Source organism: Bufo gargarizans, chromosome 4, assembly GCF_014858855.1.
Source record: "Bufo gargarizans isolate SCDJY-AF-19 chromosome 4, ASM1485885v1, whole genome shotgun sequence".
Lineage (NCBI taxonomy): Eukaryota > Metazoa > Chordata > Amphibia > Anura > Bufonidae > Bufo > Bufo gargarizans.
Genome location: NC_058083.1, coordinates 322,091,064 through 322,105,781, shown reverse-complemented (window position 1 = coordinate 322,105,781; position 14,718 = coordinate 322,091,064). Strand labels below are relative to the sequence as shown.

General features: G+C 43.0%; 1 protein-coding gene across 1 annotated transcript in view; it reads left to right on the top strand.

The window, feature by feature from the left end:
• Positions 1-14,718, top strand: part of HBS1L (HBS1 like translational GTPase) — a 104,635-nt gene that overhangs the window by 73,067 nt on the left and 16,850 nt on the right. The window contains exons 5-12 of the mRNA XM_044289314.1: positions 1,830-1,932; positions 5,600-5,853; positions 7,424-7,589; positions 9,042-9,159; positions 10,301-10,447; positions 12,919-12,993; positions 13,077-13,194; positions 14,318-14,386. Coding sequence (XP_044145249.1) covers positions 1,830-1,932; positions 5,600-5,853; positions 7,424-7,589; positions 9,042-9,159; positions 10,301-10,447; positions 12,919-12,993; positions 13,077-13,194; positions 14,318-14,386 — 1,050 coding nt within the window. The remainder of the gene's footprint in view (positions 1-1,829; positions 1,933-5,599; positions 5,854-7,423; positions 7,590-9,041; positions 9,160-10,300; positions 10,448-12,918; positions 12,994-13,076; positions 13,195-14,317; positions 14,387-14,718) is intronic.

Genomic DNA, 14,718 nt, shown 5'->3' with positions numbered 1-14,718 from the left:
GCATGAAATGCTCCGATGCTAACATCAGAGGGCTGCCTGGGTGAAAATATGGGTATGTCCGGGTTCAAATCTGAACCCAGACAACCCCTTTTAAAATGTCCCTTTGGTTTAAGAAAAAAATAAATCCCATTTATTGGGAAATGAAGAGAACACTTACCTGGTGGTCTTTTTTTCAGCCACAGATCCACTGATTCACTCCTTTTCTGTCATCCAAGATGGCTGCACTGTTTCTCAGACTACCTCATGCACAGTGCATTAGTCCCAAGACACTTCCTGCTTGTCCAGCCCTGCTCTTGGATTGGCCAGCAGGAAGTGTCTTAGTCTACAAATCCTCAGTATGAATCATGTAGTCTGAGTAGAGCAGCAGAAAAGAGCCTCAGAGTTTGTGGATCTGTTTTGTTTGTTCCCCAGTTGGGGTCCTTACACACCTGAATTTGTCTCCGGGGAGGGCTGTAGTTTTTTATTTTTATTTTTTTGCTACACACAGTGTGGCTTACCACTGGAATTTTCTTCATGCTGTCCCCCCCCCCCGTCCCCCTTCCCCCTATAGAAAAGGTGTCAAAAAATGCCTGAAAAAACGCCAAGCACTACAGCTTGGTTACTTTTTGAGAAGAAGCAAGAAACACAAAAAAAAAATCCACCTAATGAACAAAAATGCCAGCAGCAAAAAAATCACTTGTGGCCTGCATTTCATATTTTATGTACAACTTCATCTAATATCTGGAGCTCACATTTTTACCTAAAAAAGTGTTAAAAATTGTGGTGCTAAATAGTGTGAAAATGCAGATAACCAGCACCAAAAACCTATGTGTGAAAGCGGTCTAAATGTGATTTTTTTAAATTATTTTTCCTTGAGCCGAGTGCTCACTTTAGAGTACTGCTCTAGAAATAAAAGCCGACATGAATCATGGCAATGCTATAGTGTTACCGATTAACCTAGAGCCACTGACTACCATTTCAGAGTGGCAGAGGATGGCTGAACCTGGTCTTGTATTATATTTAGAATACAGGAAGATTTCCGAAGGCATATAAAGAGGACCTAGCATCTCCCGCCTGTCTTTTAGTAAACACTTGCATTTCCTATTAGATAACTGGAGCATATTTTCTAAAATCGGTTGTGATGTTCCTGTTATTTCTCCTGGAAATGTTTGATTACAGTACGTTGGCATTACATAAAATCCAGAAGAAAGCATCCGCAGTACTCATCATTCAACAGTAAAGCGATTTATTGGGCAATTGACACAGGCAGCCTATGTACCCATGCTTCCTCAAGGACTTGGAAACACCCAAAACTGTTGTGAGGACACACCCTATAGTCAAGTTATAGTAGTACCATTCCAGTTATTCATAATTTCCTGGAGGAATAATAGAGAAATTGTATAACGCAAACCTCCAAGAGAAGATGCTTTAGCATGGCAAATGCAAATATCCAATAAAAGACATGTCAGGAGATCTTTCAGATCCTCTGCCCAAACCGCAGTTTTCACATTTGGATCTAGCAGGGTTGCTTATTGGTCAGTTGCACAAATAAAACTTACGGTGCTTCAAGAGTGTCCTGTCCTTTTCTCTACTGACATCTCAAACCAGTGTCCACCATCAAACGCGGTATATTTGTCCTCTACTTAGGGTCCTATTGGGGTATGTATCAGGCTGGTCAGGTAGGGATTGAAGCTATTGCTGTATAAATTACTTTTCGTTCTTCTTCTTCCTGACCACACTAAGTTGGTACCTTTTTGTATATACAATGTCTGGGGTAGAAATTCCAAGTACTGTCAAAAACAGGCACTGATTTCCGACAAGTAATCTTTGCATATTATTTTTCTCTATAGGAAAAGCAAGAGAAATGCCATCTCCAGATGCACAGATTGTTCCCAAAATTGCCAAGTTGACTGTTTCTGGAAATAAGCAAACAATGGGATTTTCTGTACCAAGGTGTGTATGCAAAAGCTTATAGAATGAGTGCATTAAATGACATCCTACAACGTCATCTCCCATACTGCAGACTAGAGCCTAGGAGGCAGAGTCTCCTGCAGAAGTCCGAGCAGGATCAGCAAATCAAGTCATTTTGCACTAGAAGAATATGTTCACACGTGGAGTAAAACCTGTGGATTTGCATGTGGCAAATACGTAGAGTTTTACAGCAAAGAGGAGATTTTAAGAAATATAACTTGACCTGTGGTGTGTGTTTTAGGTACGCAATATGCCTATTCATGTTGAGGATATTCACCGCAGGAAATCCAGGGCACAATTTCCTTTGTGGCATATCTGAAAAATTCACAGTGGAATTTCCGCCATGTTTTTCCATATGCTAACAGTAACTCCACATAAGACCGAATTGCTGCGGTTTATCTGTGGATTTGCACAGGAGAAATCCACAGCGAATCACACTACCAGGCAGGTAGTCATTTCACAAATTAATATTAGATTGGTGGGGGTCCGATGCCCCCCACCCAGGGTGATCAGGTGTTTCAGAGTAGCTCCGTGGCTGGAAGTACACAGCGCCATGCATTGTAGAGTGGACAGAGCTTGTAACTGCAACTCTGCTTCCATTCACTTCAGTAGGAGCCGCTCTTCAGTAACCAGCTCTGTCATTACACATTGGATGGAGCTGTGTAGTTCTAGCTACTCTGATTGGTGGAGGTGCAGGTTGTCAGACCCCCGCTGATCTGATATTGATGGCCATTTATCCTGAGGATGGACGACGATCAGTATTATAATCCTGGAATACTTCTTTAATGGGTGCAGGATTTTGCAGGTAAGCGGCAGTTTTACCCCTGGCTAGGGCTACACGGTGACGCTTGTCGCGGCCAGGATCGATGAGTAGCGGTGGTCCCATAGAACTGAATGAGATCGCCGCGACAGTCACAAGAAATCCAGCCGTGTATAAAAAATAATAATATATATAACCTCTGCGCCGCAATCTGCGACATATCCCCGCTCATGTGGCGGCCGTCTCATTTATCATTTTCTATGCCTGTTTTAGGTGTAGAAAATGGTCTAAATTTAAGCCAGCAAGGAAGCTAGCTTACATTTAGACCAGCGGTAGATACGCCAAAGTTATTAGGCCTGCGCCCCTTCAAAACTTCAGCGGATCCACTACCAACGCACAGGTTATTAAGACCCCATTTGGCTGAATATATAAGCATGCTCAACTTGAAAGTGTTAATACAAAATGCAAACAGTTATGACACCAGCAGAGAGACGGTGTACACAGGTCCTTCATCTTCCTCTGCTCAGTAAGTAGCATAGTTGACTTGTCTTTTGGAACAGGATCCGAGACTAACTGCTGAGGAAGGATAGGTCTGTGCCTCACTTGGACAGATGGGTGAAGTGTGTCAAGCAAATAAAGTGAGAACAAGGCATTAGTTACAGCAGGAAGATTCTGTAGGTAACAAGTGCAAAGATGACTAATATCTGTGTCCGTTACTTCAATCATTTGGGGTTTTGCATTTTTCTGTATCTGAATGGCCGTTAATGTCCCAGCTAGGTTGCACTTGTAGCAGTTTGCAGACCTTTTTTGATCTGCTATGTCTAAAGTTCTGTTTGTTTGATATGGGTGCAACAGGTTTGTAGAGTTTAAAGTTATTACAGTGTTATGCTATAAGTAAATAATTTATGCTAAACTACAAATGACACAATGTGATTATGTATCATAGCTCTGATCAGTTTACCATACACAGATAATTTGTATTTAATTTTTTATTTTATTATTATTATTACCACCTAATTTTTTGCTTTATAAGATACACCTGATGATAAGACGCACCCCAGTTTTAGAGGAGGAAAATAAGAAAAAAATATTTTTCATCAGATCCTCAGATCACACTTCAATGTCATACCTCAGATCACACCTCCATGTCAGACCACCATCGGACCTCAGATATCAGACTTCCATGTCAGACCCCCATCAGACTTCAGGTCAGACTTTTATGCCAGACCACAATCACACCTCAGATGAGACTTCCATGTCAGACCCCCATCAGACCTTATATCAGAGATAAAATAAATAGATTCACTGGCCTCTTGTGCTCTACCGATCCTTTCCAGGTCCAGTTGTCTCTGCAGCAGTTGCTTTATAAGGAACACTGACATTTTTTTGTGTGTCTTATAAAGCGGAAAATGCGGTTTTATTTATTAACAACACATAATACGGTAACATTGAGTGAAAAATAAATTAACAAGCAGTCCAGTGTATTCATGAGCTGTAAGATCCTCCGCCAACTTGCCCTCAATTGACAGTTTTCTCTCTATTAGGGCTCTTTTACACTAGCGGATGCCGTGCGGGTAATCCACTGCGTGAAAGAGTGCCAAGCCCTGTTCCCGACAGCAGAGACAGGGAGCATTAACATGATTGATAATGCTCCGTGCCTCTCTGATCTTTTTACCGTCACCGTGATTTTGTAGTAAAAAGGTCACAGAGTCAAAAAACATTATCAATCATGTTAATGCTCCGTGTCTCTGCTGTCCAGTGCGGGGCTTGGCACTCCCACATGCAGCGGATTCCGCTCGTGTGAAAGAGCCCTTACTATGCCTGTAGAGAAAGCGGTCAATCAGCATGGGTAGCTCGCAGCTAATGAATACGCTGAAGTTCTAGATTGCAGAGTGCTGCAACTAAGAGAGGGCAGCATAAATCTGTTCACAGCTTCCCTTTATGAGTCCAGAGAGAGGGGCACTGTTGCAAGAACCAGCAGAATATGGCTGGGTTCTCACTTTAGTATCTTCTGCATGATCTGCATGAGTGGGAATGGGTACCTTTACACGAGTTAGAAATTCCACAATTATAACAGGACCCTAAGCCATTCTGGCAAAGAATATTTGGCATCTCTTTAGAAGAATTAAGGCAAGTTAGACCGTGTTCTCACCTGTGGCATGTTGATTCGGCTGCACAAATGCGGGCTGTCAGCCAGACCCAAAAATCGTTACATGCAACGGTTTTTGTGTGGCGTAGACCCGACATTTATGCAGTAAAAGTTGCCAGATCACCACCGGATCCCATCATAGTCCATGGGGTGAGCTCCAGTAGCCTGGCTAAGGGATTCCAAACGCTACTGTTATTCTTTGTATACTGAAAAAAATTACCATAGTTGAATTCTTCAGTTTTCAAGATCTCTTTGCAGTCATTCAATGGAAACCTCATTGTAAAAATATTCTGTCCTTGTCATGTGTGTCCATCACATAACCAGGACTTGACGTAAACAAAGGAGTTTCCCACTGAATGACCTGTAGCAGAGATCTTGATCAATATAAAGAATTTCGTTGTACATAAAGTACATTGAAAAATATTATAACTTTTCATTACACAAAAACCTTTCTTTCGGAATATACTAGTGGGTGGCAACACAAGTTCTCCTCACAGTTGAGCAAACTTAATTAGCGAAGGGGTTGTATCACCTAAATAATAGGTATAGAGCATATTGAACTAATAAAAGGGATTATCTATCACTGGAGGACTTGATGTACAATCAGTTGTGTCGTCAGTGACTGATCGTTATTCCAGTAATGATTTTCATATGCTTGGTTGGTTTTATCTGTATTATCCATTTAAGCAGTATTAGTACAGTATATGTTGTGCCTAAAGGTATGTTTTTTACACTTGTAGCAGTGCACCATCTGAAACAAATGGTCAGAGTGTTACTGCATGTACGAGAAGCCAGGCTACGGACGACCCTATGGAAGAAACTGACAACAGTGTGCTATGTCCCAGCTCATCTAACACACCTCAGATCTCAGAAGACCTGAATTCTACCCCATCCCAAGGGAAAAGTTCTGGCAAATCCAAGCGAAAGATAAATGTTAAAGAAGAGCTGGAGAAAAGACAAGGAGGAAAACAGCTACTGAACCTTGTTGTTATAGGTACATGAACGCCACGGTTTATGTACTTTTGTTTTTATTTGTTGCCGTCGTATCTAATTTTATAGGCCATGGACTAAGATTTTGTGGTTGTTGTTGTTTGCTTCCTAAATGCAAACTTAAGCAACTTTTGAAATTGTCCTCATCAAAAGAAAAATTCCTAGCATTCTGGTTCTGGAGAGTGTAAGTCCTTCACATAGTTGCTGGTGCTGCTGAATCTGAAATAAATTTGCCAGAGCTTTCCTCCTCTGTATGACTGCTCTCTATCTCCCTTTTCTCAGTTTAAGGCCCCATGCACACGGCCGTGTGCGGGCCGTGGAACCGCGGCCTGGATCCCTTCCTGTGAGCTGGAGCGCACGGCGTCACTGGTTGCTATGACGCCGTGCGCTCCCTGCTGCCGCCGCAATACAGTACTACACTGGTATGATCTATACCAGTGTATTACTGTACTGTGCCGGCAGCAGGGGGCGCACGGCGTCATAGCAACCAGTGACGCCGTGCGCTCCAGCTCACAGGAAGGGATCCAGGCCGCGGTTCCACGGCCCGCACACGGCTGTGAACAACGGCCGTGTGCATGGGGCCTAAGGCTGAACTTGCCTGCAACATATGCGTCTACCGCAGCTGTCACAATAAATGGGGTTGTGGCAACTTGCAAGTTGATTTGCGACCCCATTTATTGAGATGGCTGCAGTGCCACTCAGTGATGGTTGGTCTCGCAATGGGTATCATGGCCAAGGTCAATGTGTAGCCCCAGCCTTAGAGATACTAACAGCAGATTGTCCACAACAGATGAGTAGAGAGGAGGAACAGCATCCCATGAGGGCAGCTCACACAGGATGTAGATAGAGGGGAGGTACAGAAAGCAGTTTTCAGGGAGAAGGAAGCAGTATCCTGGGCACACAGACCTCACATCCAACACGTATTAGTAAGAGGGACACGTCCACTTGAGAAGTCTGCAACTAGGAACAAGTAACATCGGGGGTATGAAAATGAATAAAGATTGCAGATTGAAACTTAGTGCACATCTTTTTTTTATTTCTCAAAGTAACCACTAACATATTGTAGGGCAACTGTATTTTTCTTCAGTCGGGTATCCATTTTTTTCATAGTTGGCACACTGACCAATCCATTTCTACAGGGCCATGCACACATCCATTGTTTTACAGACTCGTGTTTCAGATCTGTCAGTCACAGGTCCTATTCTTGTCTGTATTTGAAGGATGACAAATCATGTTTTTTTTGCGGACCAAAATACGGAAGTGGCCCCGAGCATGAATCACTTTTTCCATGTCATAGGTGTCTATAGCCATTAACTGTGGCAGTGTGACAGGCAAGCCAAGTAGCCATGTTGTTTTTAGCTTCAGCAAATGTGAGAGCTAGTTGTCAGTCACATTCTTATGTAAGTACATAGCCTTGCTGCATTAGCACAGTACACTTTACAGTCATAGATGCTGGAAAATTGAATTATACCTCCTCACAGCAAACTTGGGGTTTGCATGACTGGATTAGATTAGTGTGAAAGTGTGAATATATGCGCTCTGTTTTCTGGTTATCATAATATTTTTCATTTCAGGTCATGTTGATGCCGGGAAAAGTACTCTTATGGGCCATTTATTATATCTCTTGGGGCATGTGAACAAAAGGACTATGCACAAATATGAGCAAGAGTCCAAGAAAGCAGGAAAAGCTTCTTTTGCATATGCGTGGGTGCTAGACGAGACGGGAGAAGAAAGGCAAAGGTATTTTATCTCCTACTTGGTGTGCGGGGTCTTTGGTATGACTTTAGTGTGGGGTCTTTTGGGTTATTCCTAGACATGGGCAATTTCAACACGTTGCAGAGCTAAGGCTGTGACCTTAATATAAATTGTCTGTGAATGTGCATGTAGATGCAGAAATCAATAACTCTTAGAGGGGAAATGTAGCTGTTTTAGGCCTTCCTCGGTTTCAGCCGTAGTGATGACTTGGAGTTGCTCTTTTCATCTTTAAAAGGGCATCTGTCATTAGATTTGTACCTATGAAACTGGCTGACCTGTTACATGTGCACTTGGCAGCTGAAGGCATCTGTGTTGGTCCCAGGTTCATATGTGCTTGCATTGCTGAGAAAAGTGAAGTTTTAATACCTGCAAATGAGCCTCTAGGAGCAACGGGGGCGTTTCCATTATTCGCTCTCCACTTCGATTGACAGGGCCAGGCAGGCATGATGACATGTTTGGTCAGTGATTTTGAGCCAAAATTGGGAGCGGCTCTAAACACAGAACAGGTGCAGATCTTTCCCTTATTCCTTATATTTGTGGAGGCTCCAATCCTGGTTTTGGTTCGCAATCACTGAGAAAACACTGAATAAGGCTTTACACTGTCTGGGCCTGTCAGTCATAGTGCAGAGGGCACAGCAGTTGCAGAAAGAGAGCTGAGCCTCTAGGACCGGGATGGCCAACCTGAGGCTCTCCAGGTGTTGCAAAACTACAACTCCCAGCATGCCCACACTGCTTACAACGATCAGCCTAAAGCAGAGCATGGTGGGAGTTGTAGTTTTACAACAGCTGGAGAGCCTCAGGTTGGCAACCCGTGTTCTAGGAGAAAGGGCAACGTCCCCGTTGCTTCTAGAGGCTCATATTAAAACATCATGTTTCTCAGCAATGCGGGCACATATGAACATCGGACCAGCACAGATGCCTTTAGCTGCCAAGTGCACATGTAACATGTCAGCCAGTTTCTTAGGTACAAATCTTCTGCCTTTTAACCCCTATTGTCCTATAAACAAAAATACATGGAATTTTTATATATAATTATACAGCAGGTAGTACAGTTTATTCAGCATGACCTATGTAATGATGCTGGAAGTCATGAAAGCCATGGCAATTATCCAATACCTACAGGTCCTATAGCCTTTAATATGAAACCCAGTGGGTCCAGCTGCCAAATCCTTGTTAAACAGCTTTTGTAGTATTTGCTCCAGTGAATGTAATACAGGCTAGGCCAGCCAAGTGATGGCCATTGCTGATTACCATCTCTCTGTTTTGGTGCATAGAGGGGGAGCCAATTTGAAAACACCATCTATAATTTCCATATGCCCTGATAGAGCATAGACAAAGGGGTTGTCCAGATGAGACAAGCCTTTAATATAATGCCTTGGCATCTGCTGCCTAATTTTTTAATTTCCCTTCTTTTTTTTTTTCTTTCTCTTGTGGTAGAGGAGTAACTATGGATGTAGGCATGACCAAATTTGAAACGAAGACTAAAGTTATTACTCTGATGGATGCACCGGGGCACAAAGATTTCATCCCAAACATGATAACTGGAGCTGCACAAGTAAGTTGTGATTCTGCATGTGTTGTGTTTCATTGTTCATTCAGTACTGTACAAAAACCTCCTTTCCAGTGGCCATTGGGTCATTTACTCTTTATTTTCCAGAAAACATAATAATAATAAAAAATAAAAAAAACAGACAAGCCTCCGTCACTATTTCCCATGTTTAGAGATTAATGGCATATACATTATATATACCATCCGTGTCTGATAAATTCTGTAGCCCCATAGAAAGGAATGGAGAAGGTTAAGCATATGTGAGGCAACCTTTTTATTCATTCTCTGCTTGGCTGCTGAGGCCAGAGACCACTTCATCAGTCAGGTGGGGTTTGGGAGACCGCCTTTCTGGAAATAGGTATGAATCCTAGAGGTGTGACCCACATCTATGAGACGTTTATGGCATATGCTTTGGTCTGGGAAAACCTTTTTAAAGGTTTTATATTATATAGAAAATAAAGTTCTACTCCTGCTTCGGATCTAATGCAAAGAAAAAGTGTTCTCCCCATCCTTCTGCTGTGAGAAGCTAACCCAGTGCTATGGGTCTGAATTACACGTAGCTGTCAAGAAGTTGCTGCTAAGACAAGAAATCCCAAAAGGGAAAAAAAATTACCTGGAATCCATTCACTAAAATTCAAAATCTGAAAGGGAAAGGTTTTGTGGACCGAAGTAGTAAAACATAAAAAAAAAAAAACTACAAATTTGGAAGTGCCGTAATTGTACTGACCCGCAAAATAAGGACTTCCTGTCATTTTTACTGCACACAGTGAACACCGAAATAATATTGTCAAAATTGTTTTTTTTTTTTTTTTTTTTGTTTTTGTTTTGTTCCGCCCCCCCCCCCCCCCCCTAATCCAGTACAAGATATTGTAAGTAAAATAGTGCCATTAAAAAAATACAACTTATCCCACAGAAAATAAGCCCTCATATGGCTATATGAATGGAAAAGTTAAAAAGTTTTGGCTGTTGGAATGTGGGGAGGAAAAAAATGAAAATGCAAAAACGAAAATTGGCCCGGGACTTGGGTTAAGTAGATTTAGTAAAGTGATTTACACTTCTGCATTTCTATGTAGTGACTTGTTGCTTTTATGCCTCGTTCTTACACTGTATGGCTTTCTTGGATATAGACTGTCCCTCTCTCTTTTAGGCTGACGTGGCCATTTTGGTTGTAGATGCCAGTCGTGGGGAGTTTGAAGCAGGCTTTGAAGCTGGTGGACAGACACGTGAACATGCACTTCTGGTCCGATCTCTTGGAGTGACTCAGTTAGCTGTTGTAGTCAATAAAATGGATCAGGTAATTTTTTGGTATTAATGGTTTAAATATATTTTTTGTGGCATTGCTTTTGGTGGCTACATGATTTTCCAGATGCCTTTACTATTGCGCGTAAATCTCTGTAGTTCTGCTCAAATATTCTTAAAATCGGCACCTCATATGGCCCTTCCACTTAAAGTAGTTTGTATTATATGTAAGAATGTGGGCTCCATCTCCTGCACTTCATGTTATCCAGAAGACCTCACCAGGTAGGACTTTGGGTTGATGCTGCTGCTCTGTAGAAATCTTAGCTGTTGTTACCTGGTTGTACTGCTTTACACACAGCCATAGCTGTCATACTAAAGAGGTAAATAGGATTCTGGAGACAGGCCATAAGAAATGTCTAGAGGAAATGCAAAGGTAAAATACTAAGATAAAACACTCTTGTGAAAAAAGAAACAGAAGCAACTCTAAGTCTACGTCCAGAAAGGAGGTATTTACACAAACATAGAAGAGGATTCTTTACGGTAAGAGCAGTGAGACTATGGAACTCTCTGTGAGGTGGTGATGGTGAATTCACTAAAAGAGTTCAGGAGGGACCCGGATGTATTTCTGGAGTGTAATAATATTACAGGCTATAGCTACTATAGAGGGGTCATTGATCCAGAGAGTTATTCTGATTGGAGTCGAAAGGAATTTTTTTCCCTAAAATGAGGTAAATTGGCTTCTACCTTACTGGGTTTTCAGTTTTTTGTTTTGATTTTGCCTTCCTCTGGATCACCTTTCAGGATAACAGGCTGAACTGGATGGACAGATGTCTTTTTTCAGCCTTACAAACTATGTTACTATATTTACTGTGGCATTCAAGTAGTGTCAGTAAATACTTTTTTGTTTTCAGGAGTGGACTGGCCTTAGACTCTACAGGGAAATCTCCTGGTGGGCTGATGACCAGGGGACCACCTAAGCCCTCCTCAAGCCGCTGGATATATAACAATCTGACACTCCCAGCGTTAATTAATGATGGGAACATCAGGTACTTATGTACCCAGCTGGGTACCACAGGTGCCCTCCTCAAGACAACTTTATTGCCATTATCAGGACGGTGACACATTTGAATACTATGGTGGGCACAGGAGCCCATCGCTTCCTGCCCAGCTCTTCACCCTCATAGGAATCAGGACATTAGGCAATGCAGGCATCTAAAGCTCCAGGCCGGAATAGGGAAGGTCTGTGGCCTGCACTGCATATGGTTGGCCCTGCCTACTTGTGTTGCCCCACCATCTATCATTTTGGTTGGACCACTTTTATGTTTTTCCCATGGCCGTTTTAAATTGTCAGTCCATCACTGTTTGTTTTCCTTTTTTTTGTTCTCACGTTTATATATGCTTTCCATTAAGACCATATTAGTCCAAATGCCCTTTCTGGGCATATGGACATCATTGGGTGGGGAAGGGGTCTCCTACTCTTGACTCCCTCTATGTTCCAGGCTGAAGAGACACTCTGGCAGACCAATCCTGTCCATGCATTTCATGGTCTGTACATTCATTGCAGTGGAGTGGCCACTGAAGGGGAAGGAAATCTACGGACATGGCTTCCCTCTGTGTTAGCCGAAATTGCAGAGCTTTAGGGTAGCTGGAAACCGTTGCAATGAAAAGATTGCCAAGCCAACTTCAAATTTAAAATTGATCATCTTCGCAATGCAACCGTTTTTAAGTAGTTCAGCCACCAAGGTCTGGATAGCCATTCATTATGATTAGAATACTCATAGCACAAACAGCTGAGCTTGAATCCTCTGTTTCCAGGAGTTGAAAGTTTAAAGAGGACCTGTCACCACTTCTCACGTGTGTGTGTGCGTGTATTTTCCATGCAATAACAATTCTGGAGCATCTTTTCAAATAACTGTAATTCTGTCCTCAGTTATTGCTGCTAGCAGTTTATTAATAAATTTGCAACTAGGTGTGTACACTGATCAGTACTGCTGGTGAGACTAGGGACACCCCCCCCCCCCCAACTGGTAACACCCATTTGTACCTTTAGGCCGAATGCACACAGCCGTGTTCCGCGGCATGCCGGGCTGGATTCCTGTTTAGAGCAGGAGCGCACGGCGTCATTGGTTGCTATGACGCCGTGCGCTTCATGCCGCCGCTGCTGTACAGCAATACACTATACGAGTGCATTGCTGTACAGCAGCGGCAGCATGAAGCGCACGGTATCATAGCAACCAATGACGCCGTGCGCTCCTGCTCTGAACAGGAATCCAGCCCAGCATACCACGGACCGCTCTCGGCCGCGGAACACAGCTGTGTGCATTCGACCTAAGTCATATATTACTAGCAGGAACTAGACCGCACACAGTTATAGGAATAGCAAGTAAGTACTATAACAGATGTCAGGAAATGGGACAGGTCCTCCTCCAAATTAACTTTTCATATTTCACAAACTGCTGAGATTTCCTTTGTATCGCGATACTATTGGTGCGTTTTCTGTGCTTTCAAGCATTCTACTTTTGGCAGGTTAACTGGCAGGAGGAAAGGTTTCGGGAAGTTACTAGTAAGCTTGGACACTTCCTAAAGCAAGCTGGTTTCAAGGTAATATGGTCTTTGGCTATCATTTTGGATTTGATGTGTGGCTCAGTGAACCCTATTGTGTTACTTATTTTCACCTTTTGTAGGACAGTGACGTTTATTACATTCCTACCAGTGGTCTTAGTGGGGAAAATTTGTCGAAAAAGAGTGAAATAAGTGAACTGACAAGTTGGTACAAAGGACCGTGCCTTATTGACCAAATTGGTGAGAATTTGTTTTGTACAAGTTCCTTTGAATATTATCAGATTCATTTTTTTGTGTGTTTTTGTAGTCTTTTGTATGTTTGTGAATCGTTCTAAATGCTAACATTACATAGCAGCTTGTCACTTTTATGCTCCATTGCAGAGAATCGTTACAGGAGCCGTAGCAAAAACTTCAGGATTTGACGTGACTTTTACGTCAAAGTTATGCAAACCAGTGAATGTAAATGTTGTTAGGAGCGGACTGTTTAAGGCTACTTTCACACTAGCGTTCGAGCGGATCCGTTTTGAACGGATCCGCTCATTTTAATGCAGACGGTGGCTCCATTCAGAACGGATCCGTCTGCATTATAACTTTTCTAAGTGTGAAAGTAGCCTGAGCGGATCCGTTCAGACTTTACATTGAAAGTCAATGGGGGACGGATCAGCTTGAAGATTGAGCCATATGGTGTCATCTTCAAGCGCGGCCAGGCGGACACCCGAACGCTGCTTGCAGCGGAGCGGAGGCTAAGCGCTGGCAGACGGATGCATTCTCAGTGGATCCGCCTCCACTGAGAATGCATTAGGGCCAGACGGCTGCGTTCAGAGCCTCTTGTGAGCCCCTTCAAACGGAGCTCACGAGCGGACACCTGAACGCAGGTGTGAAAGGAGCCTTAAGGGATTGGCCCATATCATATATTACGGGCATATTTCTGGTATAGGCCACCAATGTCTGATAGGTGTGTGTGTCCCACCTCTGATGCCCTCCATTCATTTCTATGAGAGTGCTGAAAATAGAAGAGCGCTTGGCTATTTTCGGAAGTCCCATAGAAATTAATGGGAAGCTCACCATGCAAATGTGGCCACTGCTCCATTCACGTCTGTTGAGCTGACAGAAATAGCCGAGCCAGGGCTCTGCTATTTTCGGCAGTCCCATAGAAATAAATGGAGGGCGTCCATCCATGTGAGGTCTGCTCTCCTTCGCTTTGTTCTAGAGATAGGTGGGACCTGCACCTATCGGACATTAGGAGCCTATCCTAGCGATAAGCCCCTAATGTTTGAGATGGGCCAACCCCTTTAAGTTCACTCTTTCATCTCTTGGGCCATTCTAACTTATGACTGAAGCAGTATTTTTTTGTTCATTGTAGATTCGTTTAAAGCTCCAAAACGTTCGGTTGAGAAACCTTTTAGGTTGTGTGCATCTGATGTTTTTAAAGGTAAGCATTTCATTTTGCGGATTAATGGGGTTGTGATGTGTACTTAAAGGGAGTCTTTCACGCAGATTCACCCTATTAACCTAATAACAGTGTTATGTCCACGGCATCCCCCCTATTAAAACGGTGCTTACCGTTTGTTCCTTGCTAGCATAGTTGTGGAGAAAAACACTTTTAATCCGCATGCAAATGAGTCTGTGAAGGTGCCCAGGCCCCTGGGTCATTTTCATACGAAGGCAATCCCCCTCCGCCGCGCCTGCCGGTTCTTAGTCTCTGTTCTAACCTCTCTCCTCCCGTCCGTTATACTGCGCATGCGCACTCTAAACTGCGATGCC